At 50.1% G+C, this 18,612-nt stretch overlaps 1 protein-coding gene across 1 annotated transcript in view; it reads right to left on the reverse strand.

Moving 5' to 3' along the window:
- Ark2c (arkadia (RNF111) C-terminal like ring finger ubiquitin ligase 2C) overlaps window positions 1-18,091 on the reverse strand; it is a 105,426-nt gene extending 87,335 nt beyond the window's left edge. Inside the window, exon 1 of the mRNA XM_020183209.2 lies at window positions 17,987-18,091. Within this exon, the coding sequence (XP_020038798.1) occupies window positions 17,987-18,047 (61 nt within the window). The 5' untranslated portion in view covers window positions 18,048-18,091. The remainder of the gene's footprint in view (window positions 1-17,986) is intronic.
- Window positions 18,092-18,612: the final 521 nt, after the last annotated feature.

Genomic DNA, 18,612 nt, shown 5'->3' on the forward strand with positions numbered 1-18,612 from the left:
ACAGACTTACATCAGTTTATCTCCACCCTAATCTCCAGAGCTGTGTTTGATTTTTTTCCCACGCTTGCCCTTCTGCACATACCAGAGAGCCATGGAGGTGGCATCTGAGCCCAGGCCTGTGATTCTCAACCCTGAAAATCCTGCCCCATCATAGCTGCCCTCAGGTTCTTCCACCCCACTGCTGGTGCCTCTGCTAACATATGTGACCCTCTCTGGGCCTTTCCTGGACTCAGTGACTACAGCATGAGTACAATTAGAAGAATTCATAATTGCAGGCAGAAGGAAGAGAAGAAACAGGGAGCAGGGTGACTGTGGCACCTTCCTTCCTGGCTCAGGAGAAAGACTGGAGACTGAAACAGAGCAACCTTGGCCAAGCCCCTCTTGTAAAGTGAGGGGTAGGTAGTGGGCCAGGTATCTCTGGGGTCCCTTCCAGGATAAAAACCCTGACAGTGGGGTCTTGGTAAACTAAGACAGAATTACGTGGGGTCCAGCCAGGTCACCTTACCTGGAGCCCTTGCTATACTAGCTTCCAGCACCAGGTCTCTGGGCCCTCGCCACAGGCTATCTGTGTCTGTTTATCTCTTCTGGAGAGCCATCTCATTCCCTCAATGGGGGAGGGCGGAGGCAGGGGCCATGGGGTGGTGGGCACATTCCTGCCTAAAGAAGTCAGGGTGCTGATCCTCCACCTGCCAGCAGCTGCGTCCTGGCCCATCACTCCTGTTCTCTGACTGTCAGAGCCTCCCCCATGCTTCCACTTGCATCAAGAGGAGATGCAACTAAGGGATTTTTAGATAACATCTTTTATCAATGGCTGTGGGGCAGAGGACAGTGAGCAAGCCAGCATTCATTAAGTGCCTATGACATGCTAAAAGTCACATGGATCCCATTTTATTCTCAAATTTTCAACCCTCACCCAGCAGCCTGACCCAGAGTCCAGACACTGTACCAGATGCTTTCCATGGACTCTCAGTGGATGTTCTCAACAAGGGGGAGGTCTTGATTCCATTCCCATTTCTCAGATGAGAAAACTGAGGCACAAGAGGGCAAATGCCTTGCCCAAGAATGTGCAGCTTTGATTGAGGGTCTGTTTACATCACACCCTGGGCTGAGCACTTCAGAAACTATACATGTTTTGCTCTAATATTCTACTGTATGCTGTTGACAAGATGGAAAATGCAGCTAGTACCAAAGACAAGGAGACTTTGTAACTTGGAGGATGACTTCTCACACCCTGCCTTGGGGCTCTGTTTTTGTCTATTTGGGTGAAGCCACAGAGGGCATGCAAGCCTCACCTATCCTGCCACTAAACTAAGACAGGCAAACACAGGACAATCTTTAGCCAGGCCTGTGATCTTAAGAACCTGTTGGTCTTAAAAACCAACTGATGCAGAGACAACTAGTTGCTTCCCAATATCTGTTCCTTCTATGGTGATGGAAACCCCTATTTAGCTGGGCACATGGTCTTTCAGAATAAAGACTACACTTCCCAGCCTCCATTTCAGCTAAGTATGATCATGTGACCCAATTCTGGTCAATGAGAAGGGAATGGGGGAATGCCGTGGACAGTATCTACTCTTCCTGCCCTTTCCTTTCTTCCTCCATCCTGCTACTTGGAAAGTGGATCTGGAATGAGCCATGCTGGATCATGCACCCTAGGGAGGGTGGAACAACAGAAGAGGAGGAAACCCAAACTCTGTCCCTGGAGGTGGTGACGCTATATGGCTGAAGGAAGTCTGTACTTTAACAAGCTTCCAGATAATTCTTAAATAGTGTGGCCTTAAGAGTAAGAAGCTAGCTGGATATAGTAGCATATACCTGCAATCCCAGCTACTCAGGAGGCAGAAGCAGGAAGATCAAGAGTTTGAGGCCGCCCTGGTGAAGTTACCAAGACCCTATCCCAAAAACAAAATAAGAAAACAAAAGTGCTGGAGGCATAGCACAAGTAGTAGAGTGCTTGAGTGTGAGGCTCCTAGGCTTTGTGACCTCCCAGGGTCTCTCTCCCAGCATAGATGGCTGTGCAGCTCTGCCTACTCACTCCCCACTCTGCTGTCCACCTGCCAGTTCCCCCTCCCCACAAGTGAGTTCTGGGGCTCGACAGAGAGGGAGCTCTGCCATGATTTATGGCTGTGTCTCACACACTCACAGGCAGAGGGACTCGATACCCTGTTCACAAATTAAACCCAGCCCTCCCAGGTAATAGGCGTATCTGATGATAGAAGAACAGCTATCATCAAATTAATCTGGATGTTGGAGAAATAACAGTGGCCATAAATAAGACCCAGTGCACCGGGTCATCCGTTCATTAAGAAACTTTATAAACCAAGTGGCAATATTCATATCACTCGGTCTCTCCCAGCACCGGGAGACAGATCTGAGTTAGTTGAGGGGTGTCCCAATTAGTGACCCTTCAGCAGGGGTCATGGTCACTGTCTGAGTCAGCATGACAGTAAGCAGATGGAGAAAAGGCCAGCAGAGTAGGGCTGCTGGCCACTTCTGGGCCCTGCTGCTTCTCATTCCCCCATCTGCTCACTGTCCCCATAATCACAGCTGGGGATCTTCGGATTGGAGGCCACCAGATACTATCACTTGACACCTTGCATATTGCCTCTACACCTTTGTGTCCCCTTCCTCTCACTGGCCACTGACATGGAGCTCAGTAGCTGTCCCAGCTCAAAGATCCACCTCCTCCTGGAAGCTGTCCCAGACCACAGAGGAACCTTGTGATATCTGCTTTAACCATCACAAATCAGCTGTGCCCCCTCCTTGTCCCACACAGGCCACTGGCCCATTCGAGCCCCAAGGACAGTAGTTCATGGTACATGGATCCAGGCTCTAAGCTGACCTGTGGTATGAGTGTGCTCAGATCTCCTGGTGAGTCCTGGCTGACGGCCTCCACTCCTTGTCGGAATATTTATTGTGAGAATTCAGTGATGGCAGGGCAGGGCTTCATCAGAGCACAGGCAACAGGTCAGAGAAAAGAAGGACGGGGACCCCATCTGGAGACACTTAAGCTTGAATTCCTGGGAATAATGTGCACAGGCATGTCTGCATGTATACGAGTAGCAAGAGGTGTGAGGGTGCTGGGCCCAAAGAAAGATCATTAGTGCCCTTAAAAGACAGACCCTCTCGTCTTCTGCCATGTGAAGTCACAGCAAAAGGACCTCCATCTAGGAAGGTGGCCCTCGCCAGACATACCTGCTGAACATTGAGAAATAAACTTCTGTTGTTTATGAGTCACCCGACCTCTGGCATTTTATTATTACAACCTGAACTAAGACATTAGCTAAGGATGGTAATCTCAGGAGGAAGACCAGGGTGTAGGGGAAATTGAGAGACAGGCAGTCACCCATCAATGAGCCACTTTTTTTGTGTGGCTGTCCCTCAGTGTCCCTTCCCCCCTCCCCAGTGTAAGGGAGCGGCTTTGGGCCAGTCTGTAGCTAGGCAACCCACTTCTCAGGCTAGCACTTGCCACACTGGGTTCTAGGAATCAGGTTTGAGGGAGGTTTTGACAAGTCACACACACATGTGTACATGCACGTATGTGTACACAGAGTTCTGTGGTCAGACAGCTTGGGGAAATGTTACTGACACAAAACCAAAGGGCTCTCTACTGCAGACCTTAGCAGAGCCTTTAATCTGCTAATAAGCAATGAGATTCTCCAACACAGAGCTGTAGTAAGCAGCATTTCCATGTTGTTGAAACAAGAAACACTTTTGCAGCAGCCAGGTGCCGGGGTTTGCTTGGACAGTGTGGGAAATGCTGCCCCAAGCCCCTACTTCAAGGTCACTTCCACCCGTGTCTTCCAGGCATGTCCCATACATGCAGCATTCTGCTTCTCTCCTTCCAACACCCCCACCCTCCCATTACAGAGCCTGCTAACCCCATAACTGCAAAGGGCATCGCCTACCATTGCTTTCAGGGAGGCTATGGGGGCCCCCTTTGTTTTCTAGATCTTCAAGGGCAGCACCCAGCTTTTACCCTCAGTCCTTTGCTTAAGAACATTCCAGGGGCTTGGAATATTCCTGACAAAAGCCACCGTCTCCCTTAACGCTGAGCAGGAAGGTAACATTGCTATAGTGACTGTGAGGGCTGACAGAGCCCCAGCTCACCCCTTTCTCAGCTATGCTAGCCCCACCCCCCCAGACCTGGAAGCTTACACCTCTCCTGCTCGGCTCATGCAGGCACAGCACCTCTGGGTACTGCTTCCCTCAGCATCTCTGTCCCCAGGCTGAGAAAGCACTCAAAGCATTCCTCAGGATTGTGCTTTCAGACGTCCACGCGTGTGTTTCACAGGAGGTTCAGTTTCTTTAGGGCAGGTAAGGGGCTTGGGGAAGAGCCTGGCACAGAGTGAGTGCTACATGAACATCTGCTGCTGCTCTCATTTTGGCATCATCCTCCTGTCCCCAGGGCCTGGCACAGGGCCCGGGCAAGTGCAGACACCTGTGCTCAGAGCACATCTGCTACATGAGCTGAACAAACCCATAATCAATCTGAGCCTCTTTTATAACCCTGTTGAGGGGGATTGCTGTGATTGTTCCCATTTCACAGATAAGAAGACTGAAGCTCAGAGAAGTTCTTTCCCTTGCCACATTCAAGGTGCCTCCTAGGAGACAGCAGGAGGAAACTGCACGTGGCAACTCCTAGTGGGCAGCATATCTAACAGTCATTAATCATCACTTAGCCTGGCAGGTAAGAATGAGAAACCCCACTATCAGAGAGCAGAACCAGTGCCCCCAGAGAGCTGCTCTTTCAGGAGTTCTGGAGCCCCCGATCCTCGAGCAGCCTCACCCCTCCACATGGCACTGTTTCAAGGACAGCGCAGTGACACACTGGAACACTCAGTTCATCTAGGCAGAGGGGCAAGAGAGGAGGCAGAGAATCACAGCAGAAATGGCCAGGCCAGCAGGAAAGGCAGGGAGAAAGGGGACTGGAATGCTGGAATGGATGCGATGGTAATGAAATGAGAAAGCCTGATGCTCCCAAAAGAAAAAAAAAAAAAGAAGAAGGAAATTCAGATGAGGGTGACAGCCGTGGGACTCTTGACATTCACCTCTTGGATGGTATCTGAGCCTCTGTGGGAGGGGCAGGGAGCAGGGCTGACCTAACTATTGCGGAGCCCCAGTCCTGCCTCCTCTACTGACCTCTCCCCATCCTCCAGCTGATGAGGCCACCCTTGCTGGCCAGCGTGACTACTGACTTGGCCCTCACTATGGCCAGATTGTGCATCTCTACCTGCTGTGGAAGTGTTTGGGGTCTCCCCAGCTAGCTGTGGCCAGGAGCTGTCTGTGACTCAGCCATCCACAGCCCAAAGTAGATTCCCAGTAACGGCTTAGGCAACTAAGCCTAAAATACACCTGGCCCTTTCCTGTCCACTCAGGTCCCTGGCACACTCCCCAAAGACCCCTTAGCCTGTCTCTGGCCTGCACAAGCAGGTACGTGTTTGTAGAGGGAGAGGGGTACATGGGTGGGAGTTGGGAAGGGACCATCCCTTGCTAAGTATTTCCTAGGATCTGTGTTCCTCATACTTGAGATGCATCCGAACTCCTTTTCATCCTCACCTTCCCATCACACCAGTATTGATATCAATTATCTCCTTTCAGAAGAGACTGAGGTTCAGAGAAGTCCGAAGTCACCCAGCTAATAGGTGGTAAAGCCACATTGCCTGAAGTCAAATTCTTTACTGCCACTTGAGCCCCCTGCTTCAATACCTCCAGCCCTTCCTGGAGGACAACCAGTAAGCACAGCCCTGGCTTTGTCTTGGAGCAGATCCAAATGTAGGGAAAACCAAGGGAAACTTTAGTTTGTTTGGGGTAATAAAAAAAAAAGTTTTGGAAATAGAAAGTAGTGACGTGGTACAACACTGTGAGAGTGTATTTAATGCAAATGAACTGTACACTTTCAAATGGTTAAAATGGCAAATTTTAAAAATAAAATCCTTAGTGTGTGTGCTGGGCCAGCCCCAGTTGGGCATCCCCTCAGGTGTCCCCCGGCCCTATGCATGGGTTTATTTCCATGCCCTGATCTCCCTTCTTCTCTGCCACTTACACCCAAGCTGCCCTCAAGCTTCACCCAGGCCAGCAGCCCACAAAGCAGTCTGTGACTGCCCTGCTGCAGCCCTGGGGCTCATGTCACTTCCAAATGGCCTGAGTCAAGACCCAAGGAGCCTGCTGGCCCTCAGAATCAAAAGACCACCAGTTCCGATCCTGACTGGGACTCTTGAGAGCCACTCTCCATTCCAGTACTGGACAGCTTGGGTCTCCAGTGCTGAGAAGAGGAGGCTTGGGGTCTCCTCCCCCACCCCCAGAAGCACCTGCATTTGGGAGGAGTCCACGCCCGGCAGCAGGGTCTGGCCTGGACTATGTCATCCAAGATCTATATTTTCACTCCAAACTTGCAACTGGAGGCATTAGGGCTTGGGTGTTCAAGGAAAACTGCCTTTTCCCCCAAGTTGAGAGGCAAAACTGCAAACTGTACTGTGTTTACCCTGTGCAAGCCCAGGGTAAATAGTCAAGGGTAAACTTCTATGCCCTGCCAGTCAAGATTCTATGGTCTGTGGAGCCCATTTCTAAACTCCCTGCAGTCTGGATGCTCCCAGAGGGCTGACATCCACTCCCTGCAGGAACTGCAGGTGTGGAGCACAGGCCTAGGGAGTGTATGGGAGGTGTGTGTGCCCTGTGGGGGGCAGTGATCCCAGAGCCAGACTCCTCCTCCTCTCCCCCACTTGTCTCCTGGGAGAGTGTAGGCTTGCCAAGGACCACTCAGGATGAACCAACACCCCACATAGTGCCTGGTTCCACTTCCACCTTCTCGATCCCACTCTCCATCACCTGTCCAGGGGGGACCAAGCTGAGGGGGACAGGCCAACTGTGAACCCCTCATCCCAGTGACCTGTCTTCCCCTTGGGCCTCTCCACATTCTTCCTGGCACAGAGGGCTGGGTCCATCAGGTTCAGGTGGACCCAGCCTTCACCTCTTGCTGCCCATCCCCCCGGAACAAGTGACAGTCCTGTGTCCCCACAGTGTCAGCATCACCTCAGCCAGAGAAGTCAGGCAGGAGTGTCTCATAGGTCCAGCCTCCTTCCTGACTCAACCTGACTTCCACCTCTGCCCACCAAAGGGGAAACCAAAGCCATGATCTGCCGGCAGGATGAGGGGATGTGGTGAACACTGACCTGAGGTTGCCCTCAGCAGGAGTAGGGTACCCTCTAGGCTGAATACCCTGGAAGTGCCTGGCAGCAAGGGGACCCTTGAGAAGGGGTAGCTGTGCAGGCCTAGGCCTCCTCGTGTCACTGCTCACCTTCCCCAGAACAGTCTTCAGCTCTGGCCAGCAGGCCCCACCTCGCTGTTGGAGGGAGTCGGTGGAGAGAACTGCCTCCTGTCCTCCAGGAAAGGAGCCCACAGAGGCTGAGGCCTAGAGGAAGGCAGCCTTTGCTTAAGGAAAGCCATCGTCATCAGCCAGGGTGAGAGTGGGCACAAAGCTTGAGAGCAGACGCAGTGGCTCTGAGAGGTGGGTGGTCCTGGGAGCAGGCTGCCCAGAGGGACCTCTGAGTCTCAAGACTTAGGGAAACACTGGCAGCTGAAGAAAGAGAGCTGGAGTTAAGTAAGCTGGCTGTGGTGACATGGAGTGTGTCACCCATTACTCCCCCTCTGAACCCCAAGGAACATGGCAGCTGTTGGCGCCTCCTGCCTTCCTTAAGACAGGTGCTGGCCAAATTCTCACTTCTTCCACCCTGAGAGCTCCTCTGTCCCCGTCCACACAACAGGCAGTGCTGGCTCAGCTCTGCCACTTCCTCTGGCTCACAGAGGCCACCCATGAGAGCTAGGAGATCACGTTGGCATTGTTGCAGCCCAACAACCATGTGAATGACCTCACCATCCCTCACTGGCTGGGGACACTTCCTGGAGGGCTCCTGCCTGAGGTGGCACACCTCAGGGCATGTTTAAAGAACTAGAGCCACAGGTAGCTCCAATCCTAACTGGGGTCAGGCCCTGCATGGGCCACTAGCCAGACAAGACCCATGACTGCTCCCTTCCTACCCATGGTACAGTGTAACCTGGCCAGCGGAACGGCACGTGCCCATTGAGTGCCGTGTGGCTGCCATCTCTAGGAAAAGGCAAAAAAGGCAGTGAGAACTGAGGTTCTTCTCATCAGGAGGAAATCACACTTTTTTAAAGCACAAAGGGCCAATCATCTCCCTTGGCAGACAGGAAGTGAAGTCGCAGAGCAATCAGACTTGGCCAACATCACATGGGTGGTTACTGACAGAGCAGGACTCGAAGTCATGCTAGTCATCATGATTACTCTTGACTTTGGCTGGCATCTCAGTTCATTTCATATGCATTATTTCACGTGACAAGACCTGTGAAGCCCACACTATGGACCTAACCATTTGACAGACAGATGGGTGACTAAGAACCAATAGGAAAACACTGACTTGTTCAAGATCATAGTGGAAGCCAAGTGCTGGTGGCTCATGCCTATAATCCCAGCTACTCGAGAGGCAGAGATCAGAAGGATGGCAGTTCAAGGCCAACCCAAGCAAATATTTGAGAGACCCTATCTCACAAATACCCAATATAAAAATGGGCTGGTAGAATGGCTCAAGTGGTAGAGCGCCTTGCCTAACAGGCATGAGGCCCTGAATACAAACCCCAGTTACCGCCCCCCTCAAAAAAACCCCACAGTGCAAGTTTGTGGTAGAACAAAGATCAGAACCTAGGTCATAACAATTCATTACAATCTTATTCCTCCTCCAGGCCCCCATTCCCTGCATCCTCACTGGGCTTGTGGGTGGAAGGGGGTGGTGGAGAGCTGAGTTTTGGCACCTATCAAACCCATTACACTAACCTCTGGGGGTGCAGTGTATGGACCAGCATGGAGAGGCCTGTGACCTGTGACACCTGAAATGCATCAGAAGCTACCAGCCCTGTCAAGTCACCATTCAAATGAAATATTACGCAACTATTAAAAGTGATCATTGTAAAAATCAATGTAGCAAAATGTGAAAATGCTTATGACATTAAGTAAAATAAATATGGAAAATATAAGCCTGTGGTGTGTGCTTGTGATCCCAGCTATGGGGAGGCCACAGGTAGGAGAATCACAGTCTGAGGCCAGCCCAGGGGTGGGGAGGGTGGGTGGAAGGGGTGGTAGAGCACATGCCTAGAAAGCATGAGGCTCTGAGGTCAGTACTGCAAAAAAAAAAAAAAAAAAGGAGACTGCAAAATTGTTCATAAATTGTTTATAGCTTTACAGAATGGATACACACCAACTGTGTAAGCAAAACTAAGGCAGGTATTTCACTCATGTGATCACAGAGGCGTGGAGTACACTCCTAAAAGACTTCCTTCCTTTGGTTTATATTCTAAACTTTTTAACATGGGATTCTGTGTCCCATGATGTCACACAGGTAGAATTTGTGAAGGCATCAAGATGATCAAAGGAAAGGATACACTGCTTACACAGCTTTGGGAAGGTGACACTTATTATCTCTGAGGAAATCAGCACACAGACCCCACCTCCCTCAAGTGTCCCCAGTGAGTTGGTCAGGTCACCTCTGAGGCAGTGCCTAAAGGTTAAAGGACACACCTCCCAGGGTCCTAGCCCCTTGTTCATTTCCTAAAGGGACTTTTCTGGTCTTCCAGGCAAACTGCCCCCATCCCAGTCTCTCAGAGTCCTCTTGTGGCACATGTAGTCCCAGTGTTGGGTACTAAACCCCTTTGTAGCTTAAGATGGAAAGAGATCTCTGATGTAGACAAAGAGCCTGCTTGTGGGGTACCTGACAGTCTGCAAGCCATGGAGAGCAGTGGCAGGGGGGCCAACACCAAACACACAGTCACCTGATTTCCCCACTACTAACAGGGGTGAGGTGGCAAAAGCTTTCCCCACTTTGGGCCTCAGTTTCTTCCTCTGGTCCCCAATTACCTCCTCACTGGCTGTGCCAGAGAGGAAATGAAACCATTGATTTGGGGAAAATCCCCTCTGCACACAGGACCAACCCTAAAATCAGAGCCCATTGCCCACCCATCACCCCTGTCTGGTTCTCTTTACCACAACTCTGCCTTTGGTCCCCTTCTCTACTACCTGGAATGAGGTCCCTCCAGCTCCCCCTTCTTCATGGGTAGAGGTGAACTTTTTGCAAACTCATGGAGACAAAAATCCTGGCACTTGCTTGCCCTGGAGTCTCTCTTCTCAGGAAGGACAAAATTTGATAAAACTTGTTCAAACTGAGATATTGGAGCATAGAGTGCACAGCTACAGGAGAGGCTAGCATTTTAAAACAGGCTGCTCTGAGGGCAAGCCAAGCAGCTAACGACACACGTAAACAACGCAGTAAGAGGACGTCAGGCACGGAGATGGAGTAGTGTCGGTAGATAAGGGAGAACTGTTGATACTGAAGTTCATTTCTGACCTCCAACTGTATTGAAAAGTACTGAAAGCCCAGCACTAGTGGCTCACGTTGTAATCCTAGTTACTCGGGAGGCTGAGATCAGGAGGACTGTAGTTCAAGGGCCAGCCTGGGCAAATAGTTTGAGAGACCCTATCTCCAAAATAACCAGAGCAAAATGGACCAGAGGTGTGGCTCAAGTGGTAGAGCACCTGCTTTGCAAGCACAAAGCCCTGAGTTCAAATCCCAGTCCCACTGAAAAGAAAAAAAATAAAAGTACTAGAAGTCTCTGCCAAGCCTGATGGTACATGCCCGTAATCCCAGTACTCAGGAGGCTGAGGCAGGAGGATCCTGTGTTCAAGGCTAGCCTGGGCTATATAGTAACACCTTGTCTTTAAAAAATAATTTTTTTTAAGTACTAGAAGTCTCTACCCCCAGACACTGCCAGTCACCTTCCCTTTGCCAAATTCTTTTTTTTTTTCTCTTTTGGTCATACTGGGGTTTGAACTTAGGGCCTCACATTTGCTATGCAGGAGCTCTACACCTTGAGCCACTCCATCAGCCCCCTCTGCCAAATTCTGCATGTTTATCAGTGCATGGGGCTCACTGCTCCCCAAAACTGACTGTTCCTCCCTCTTCCCTGTTTGTCTTCATGGTCCTACAATCTCCAAAACCCCAAAGGTCCCAAGGCCTCCTGTCCCTCACCCATTCCACGTGAACTCGATCCTACTCACTCCTCCCTTTCAGTGAGGCCCGTCATTCCCCAGGCCCATCACCCCTACAAGGCTGCCATGCCTCTTCTTCGCAGGCCCCAGCCCTCTGTCATCAGCCAGCAGAACAAGCTAACTACCACTCTTCTCAAGAGAGCTCCCAGTGGCCAGAGGAGCAAGAAGTCTTCAGAAACTGCCTTTGAAATCTTCCAGCCAGGTCTCACTGTAGACCCCGTGCTGTGTGACCCTGGAACTGTGCTCTAGCAAGAGCCATTCAAAGGCAGGACAATAACCCTGTCCCTATAACTGTGCAAGGCAAAAGAGCTGCACCTGTGCCGCTACACACACACACACACACACACACACACACACACACACACACACACACACACACCCCTCCTTCCTCATGTGCATGTTTTGTTCTTGGTAAAATCTCACTTGTTCCCCCTCCTCCAGCCCCATGTCTCCTCCCTTCCTCCTCCTGTGTGCTTATCACCCTGAGGTACAAGCAACCCTCTCCTTAGCACAGTCATCTCTGACTTTATTTTAAACTCAGACCAGTGAATATCTACAGTAGTTCAGGGAAGGGGCAGTCATCTAGCATGCCAGGGGCCCTCCAATAGTTTAAACACATCCTATCAGGTAGGTTTTATGGTCATTGATTGGATAATGCTCAGAGCAGTAGCCCATACCCACCGTTCCAGGTCAAGACCAGCCCAGGACTCAAACCCTGGACTGCTCCAAGCCTACTTCATCAGCCAGGGCATTCCCCCATGCATTTGGGCACCCTGGAGCACTCCTCTCTGTCTCAGCCTAAGGCCCAGAAGGCCCCCTTTCTTCTGTATCCCTCAGTGCCTGGTCCCCAAGTAGGTATTCAATGAACACTAAGTAAATGAACAAACAAGGGAGCAGGTGAATGAACGAATGAATGGATGAACACATGAGGTACAGGCATTGCGAGTGCTTCAGCTGTGATCTCGTGTTTGCTTTTCAGCCTTAATTATCCTGAAAATCTGAGTCTCTCCAAAGTAAGCCCTCCCCTCAATTCTCATGGCAAAGTATGGCTCCTCTGTGGCTAAACCATATGACAAACTAACACATACTAACTGGCATTCACACTATGTGAAGCTATGAATTTTTGAAAGCTTTTTTGAGCCACAGAGAAACACAGGCAAAAGTGTTCTGCCCATTTGTACAACTATGGTTAGGTAGGATTGAGAGAACCAAGGTCACACCCTGGGTCAGAGTTTAGAGCCGGTTGTCCCCTGGCCTTCACTCCAGGAAAGGCTCACTGTCACTGTGCACTTGCATACAGCACAGAGCTGTGGCTTCATTTGACTAGGAAATCACCAAGTTTCCAAAGCAACATTGCAGGATGCTTATTGAAAGATGGAAAGGACATGGGAAAAGGTAGAGCAGAGGTGAGAAAACCACAAGAGAGTGGTGGCCCAGTCTTGGTCATCTGCAGATGAGTGGCAGCACCCTCCCTCAACTTGAATGTTTAATTGTACTTGCTGGTTTATAGAAAATTACTATTTAAGAAAACTCATTAATTAAATGGCCCTTATCTGCTGCTAGTCAAGGGAGAAGTCATCAAGTTGAGAAAGAAGAGATGAAAACAAGAGCTGTGCTCCATTTATCGCCAAGGTTGTGGTATAGGAGCCACTTAACAGGTAGATTGTCCAATCCCCGAAATCGAAAGTTATTAAAGCAGGTATGTGTCAGAAGGTTGACCGGCTTTGGAGTTGTTGAATCATCCAGTCAGGGGAGAAGTCTTTTTCATATGTCAAGTGTTTAGTTCTGACAACCCAGGACGAATCCAGTGTGCACTTGATGAATTGCTAAAACTTGATTTCTCATTAACCCAACAGCTTTCTGTATTATTACTAGGTTACTAAACTATCCTCAAAGTGTATTGTCAAACAATTCTGACATACTTAACACTAACTTAGAATAATAAAATCTTAGAATTGGCTAATATTGATCTAATCTTTAGGACAAAAACGAGAGCAGTCGCTCAATTTAGTTTTATTATTGTTGAGGTTGGATGGGGAGGGAACTTGCTCTCTCAGACTAGCAACAAAATTAAGTCTCATGCAAACAAACAAAAAGAAAACACAAAATCCTCAACAGACTGGCCTCATAGATGTGCACAGACCTCTTGCACACACTACAGCATGAGCCTCAGCCAGGAACATCCATGTGTGTCCATGTGTCACAGTAAATCAGCTCAGCTTTCCCACCCAGGCTGGGAAGAGCTGGAGAACAAAGGGACAGAGCAAAGAGGGCAGCCTTGGGGGTTGTGGGGGGAGTTGCATGAGGCCACAAAGACAAGGAAGCACAATGGTCAGGGAGCCTTGTCCCTGCTGCCTGCCTGCCTGCCTCCCTGTCAGGGAAGAATCAGAGTTGCACCCGGGAGACAGCCCGGAGGAGCAAGGATGAGGCATGTCCGCCAAAAGAAACAGCTTCAAAATGATGACCCCTTGAAGGAACCATGAATTTCTTTAATCAACTGATTTCCTCGGGTGTCTAAAACGCCTCATTTAGCAAGGCTTGCTCTGGGCTGAAATTGAATAGGTGTAATTGACAAATGCTTGAATTTGGGTTCTGGCTTGGGGACAAGGGGCAGAAATACCTCTTCACTAGCTTCTCCAACGCAATTACAGGAAAAAAAAAAAAACACTTCTAAGGGTTCTTCTTGCAATTCAATTTGGACATAGGTCTTGACTTCCCTCCCCACCCCTTCCCAACAAGACACACTTAGACAATGGCTGAAATCTGGCTTGCTTTCTCCCAAGGGAGGCCCTAGGGCCACAGATGAAACAGCTGTCAGGCAAGCAGGCTATAATCAGCTTTAAATGGTGCACAGCCAGCAGAGGGCACAGACCCTCTTCTTCCTACAGTACCAGGTCAGGCTGCTGGCCCTGGATTGGAGTCAGGGTGGTCTCAGTGGGTTTCTGTTTCAAACACTTCCTTATCCAAGATCCTAATGCCAAACTTACATTGCGGGTCCCAAGAATTTAAATATACACATCGAAAAGGGTTCTTTAGAGTTTCAGATCATGGCTTTAACTACATGTCACATGTCACCTTCAGCATGATTTATAAGGACAGTAAATCAATGAGACAGTAAACGGAAAAGTTAAAACACAACTCAAAATGGGTTTTCAGGCGAGTCTGAAATGCTATAAGATTGCTAGTTAAGAACAGTATCCCTTTTCTCAACCTAAGTGTTATTTCTCCTTCCTTCACCAGCATCATAAATAAACCCACTCAGTGCCTTGTAACTTGGGAACTAAGATGAGATGTGAAAGGTACTGAATACCCAGGTGGTCAAAGATAGGTGTTCTCTAGGCAGTTGAAGTGTTTCAGTGACAGGACAACTGACCCCTCCCATGGCCCCAGACTTCTATTGTTAAAAGATATGGACTAGATAAAATTAAAGCCACCATATCTAGACCACAAAGGAAAAAAAGAAAGAAAGTAAAAAGAAAAGGCATTCACTCAAATCTTACAAATGGGAGGTGGGGGTGGTGGGTGGGTGAGGGTGGGGATAGAAAAGCAAGGGGGAAATCTAACAGCAGGATACGACAATAAATGGAAAAACAGCAAGAGAAAAAGCACACTAGGTTAATATAGGAAAACTAGTTCTTTATTGAGAGATTGTATATTAGTATTAGTGGATTCTGTGTGTAACAATGTCATCATGCACACAATACAAAAAAAAAGGCTGGGCCCACCATGCTTCGGAAGGGCAACAGAACAAAAGCAGCGTACAATGAGCAGATGGTCGGGGCTACACGACCACAGTACAGTTCAGCAGGGCAACATTTCTAACCGAGCGCTGTACATTGTCAACTGGGGGATGTAAAAAAATACAGATCATGCTTTAGTTTTAGTACAAGAAAAGGTGAAAAAGATACACAACCAAAAGGATATTTGATACAGAAAAAATTACCCACAAAATAAGAACAGGAAGTAATTCAGCACAGCAGAACACGCTACCCCTGTTTAATGGAAAACCATTTTGCTGAGATTTTTTTTTCTTTTCTTTTTTCTTTTTTCTTTTCAGATTGCCAAGTGGCAGTCTGGGGAGGCTATTTGGGACTTTATTTTGGAAAGGCCCTCGAAGCAGGGGCCTTATTCTTTCATGATTGCTGCTGTTTTGTTTCAGTTTTCAAGCAGGTCTGGCTGGCCAGGCAGCAGAAGGGAGCCGGCTGTTAAAGGGGCAGCTCTGAGGGCCAGGGCAGATGTCCAAAGATGTTCTTGACATTGTGCGATTAAACAATTAAGACCCTATGGCCATGGCTCCACCTTAAGCCAGGGACCTTGGTATACCAAATTTTCAGAGGCTGTAATAGCAGCAACTGTCTTTTCACATTTTCTTTTTAAATATATATACCTAGTAATTTTTGCCTCCAACTGAATGTCATCTCCAGTTACGTCTGGGTGCTGCCAGGCCAGATGATAGCCATCCAGACAAGTGGAAAATGGGGCGCTGCTGCCTCCAAGTCAAGGCAAAAGGAATCCACTTAACAGGGATTTACAGTGCAATGTATTTGGCTAAACAAGATGAAGATACAAAAATGGTTATTTCTCTACATCTATTTTGAAATGGCCTACATCCTGCACTACTACAATGGAAACTAAAAAGAACAGGTTTAAGCTGGCAGACTATCTACTAGTTTTACAAGAAGATTGTGGTTTAGGACCCTGTTGAGTTAAGCATTAGTATCCTCTATCGGAAGGTCATAAATTCTTAGCACACTGTGCTAAATTTTACCCATAGCCCAACTCGCCCCCCCCGCCTTTAAATTTCCTGTGGGCACCTTTGCCACGAAAGTAAACTTGGACTGACGGGCAGAATTGGTTTAGTTGGATTTTTGTCGGTGGAGGGGAGTGATATTGGAGATAAAATTTAAAGGCAGCTGAACAATTTGAATTTCAGAACATGAAACCGGCATGCTGCAATGCTATTTAGAGATTGGTGGTATTAATGAGGATGATAATGATTTAATCAGGATAATTATACTTTCAGGCTCAACATCCTTCTTAATCATTTTTGAATTTCTGCCTAGTGAAATGTTTCACACCCGTTTTAAGAGGAAATGCCAAGTAATAAGAGATAATTGTGTATTGGGGGAGGGGTGGCATTTCAAGGAGCTCTGATACAGCACCCCCACCCTTCTCCCTCACTGTCCCCCCCACGCTAGGCTGGCCTGAGATAGGGGATACTGCCGCTTAAATAGCAATGCCTTCCTCAGATGGAGACAGGAAATGGTTAAGAGGGGTGTCACAATACAGCTAAATGCGGAGGCAGAAGGGTCACAGCGCACACAGCAGCGAGTTGACCATTCACTGAGCTACACAATGAAGAAAAAAAAAGATTTGATAAATGCAGAATGTCATCATTCTATCATCACACGAAAAACTGCGCTTCAAACAGGCCTAGAGGGGTTCTGGGGAAAGGCGGGGCTGGGGACAGCTGGGCTGGAAGGAGGGTTGGTCTTTCCTTGCCAGGCCCAATCCGGCCCCTGGGGCGCACTAAAGCGCTGGCCCTGCGACCCCACCCCCCACCCTGACTCCGTGGAGGAGCCGGGTCTGCAAAGGGAAGACATCATTCTGTGTGAGAGGGAGGGGGTTGAGGGAGGAGGGCCTTAGCCAGCAGGGGTTTAAGCAGACGTGGAGTGGGAGAGAAGAAACATTTCCAAGAGAAATGTGAGTCCAAAGGCAGAATACAAAAAGAAAAAAAAAGAAAAAATGAATTGAAATGCATCTCGGATTTGCTTTGGGAGGTGGGATTTTTGATTAAACGAAAATGGAAGAAATGTGGGGTGGGGGGAGAAGAGGGGGAAAATCAAGCTATTGTTGTAGCAGAATATAAGGGAAAGGGAATGTGGGGAAAGGGGGCCGTGCAAACACACTCCATATATCACAGTTAAAAACAAAGCCCGCGCTGGCCTGCTGCTTGGTCAAACGCTACCAGGGGCAAAGGCCTGGCGTGGGGGCAGCTTCCCACCTCACCCTCACACACAGCGCAACACCCATGGGCCACACAACCCGCTCCGGCCGGCCCGGGGTGCACGGCAGCGCGCATCTGATCTCCAAGGCGCGCACACACACATGCACATACACACGCGCGCGCGCACCCACACGCACGCACGCACACACACACACACACACACAAGCTTCTTGAACCCATAAATGCAACTGTCATACAAAAGACAATTGGGGTGGGGAGGTAAGTAGGGCCATGGCATAAGGCCAATAACAAAGAAGGGTTAAAGGGGAGAAAACGAAGGTACAGGAAAATGTGCAAGTGCCCACGAGAGAGTGGGGGCTGGGGCACGGGATGGGGCAGATACCCAAATCCCATCTAATCTTAATACCATCGGTATTAAGGACCAAAAAATGAAAATATACAAAGCACATTTAACAGAAAACACACATATATTAATAAAAAAAGCAAATCACAGAAAACCAAACATGCATATACATATTCTCTCTCTCTCTCTCTCTCTCTCTCTCTCTCTCACACACACACACACACACACACACACACACACACACACACTCATACGGGGCTAGGTTAAAGGGGAAGGGGCTGTGATTTGGAAGAAACCACGTCCGCCGCAAAGAATAAAAAATGGGGCTGTGGAGGGAGGGACCCAAATTCGCCAAACCCTAACTTCACTACAAAAGCTCCCACGAGGGCGGCTATCCCCACACTCGGGGTATCTCCCCAAAAGGAGATGGGGAGCAGCCACCTCTCACCCTGCGACCTCGCGGTTGTGCCCTGAGCCCCCGGCCGCCCGCCGCGCCCGCTCCCGCCCTGGTGCCTGCGACGATCCACGCTCGGAAGCAGACCCCGAAAGGAAAAAGCGATACCTCTGTTTCGCACAGAGCCAAACACTGGAAGCACGAGATAGCCGACGTGGACCAGGACCATCCTGGCTCCTCGCGCGGCGGCGGCGGCGGCGGCGGCTGCGCGCGGGCCCTTTGTGGCGCGGCTCCGGGGCGCGGGCGCGGGCGGTGGCGGGGCTGCGGGAGCCGCCGGGGCGGGAGGCGGAGCGCGGGGCGCGGGCGGCGGTGGGGCGGCGGCTGGCGGGGAGACAGATGGCCCATGGAAAAGCTCCCTTCCCGGCCCCTCTCGACATTCAAAGGCGCTGGGGCCGCAGCTGCCGCCACACAAAGGCGCGCGCAGCCAATGGGAGCAGAGCGCAGCGCGGCGCGGCCTCGCCGGAACCGCGGGGGACAGCGGGGACCGCGGGCACGCGGGTGGCGGGGGGGAGGGAGGGGTGACGGCTGGAAGGGAGCGGACAACCAATCGCCGCGGCCCGCTGCGGGGCGCGGGGGGAGGGGTCAGCCCCGCGGGACGCGTGGAGCTCAACGCGGGTGTCTGGCCGCCCGCGGGCCGGAGGGCGCGCGCAGCACCCCTGAACACGCGCGTGCGCGCACACACACACACACACACACACACACACACTCTCACACGGGCGGCGTGCACACACAGC

The sequence above is a fragment of the Castor canadensis genome, chromosome 4 (genome assembly GCF_047511655.1).
Source record: "Castor canadensis chromosome 4, mCasCan1.hap1v2, whole genome shotgun sequence".
Lineage (NCBI taxonomy): Eukaryota > Metazoa > Chordata > Mammalia > Rodentia > Castoridae > Castor > Castor canadensis.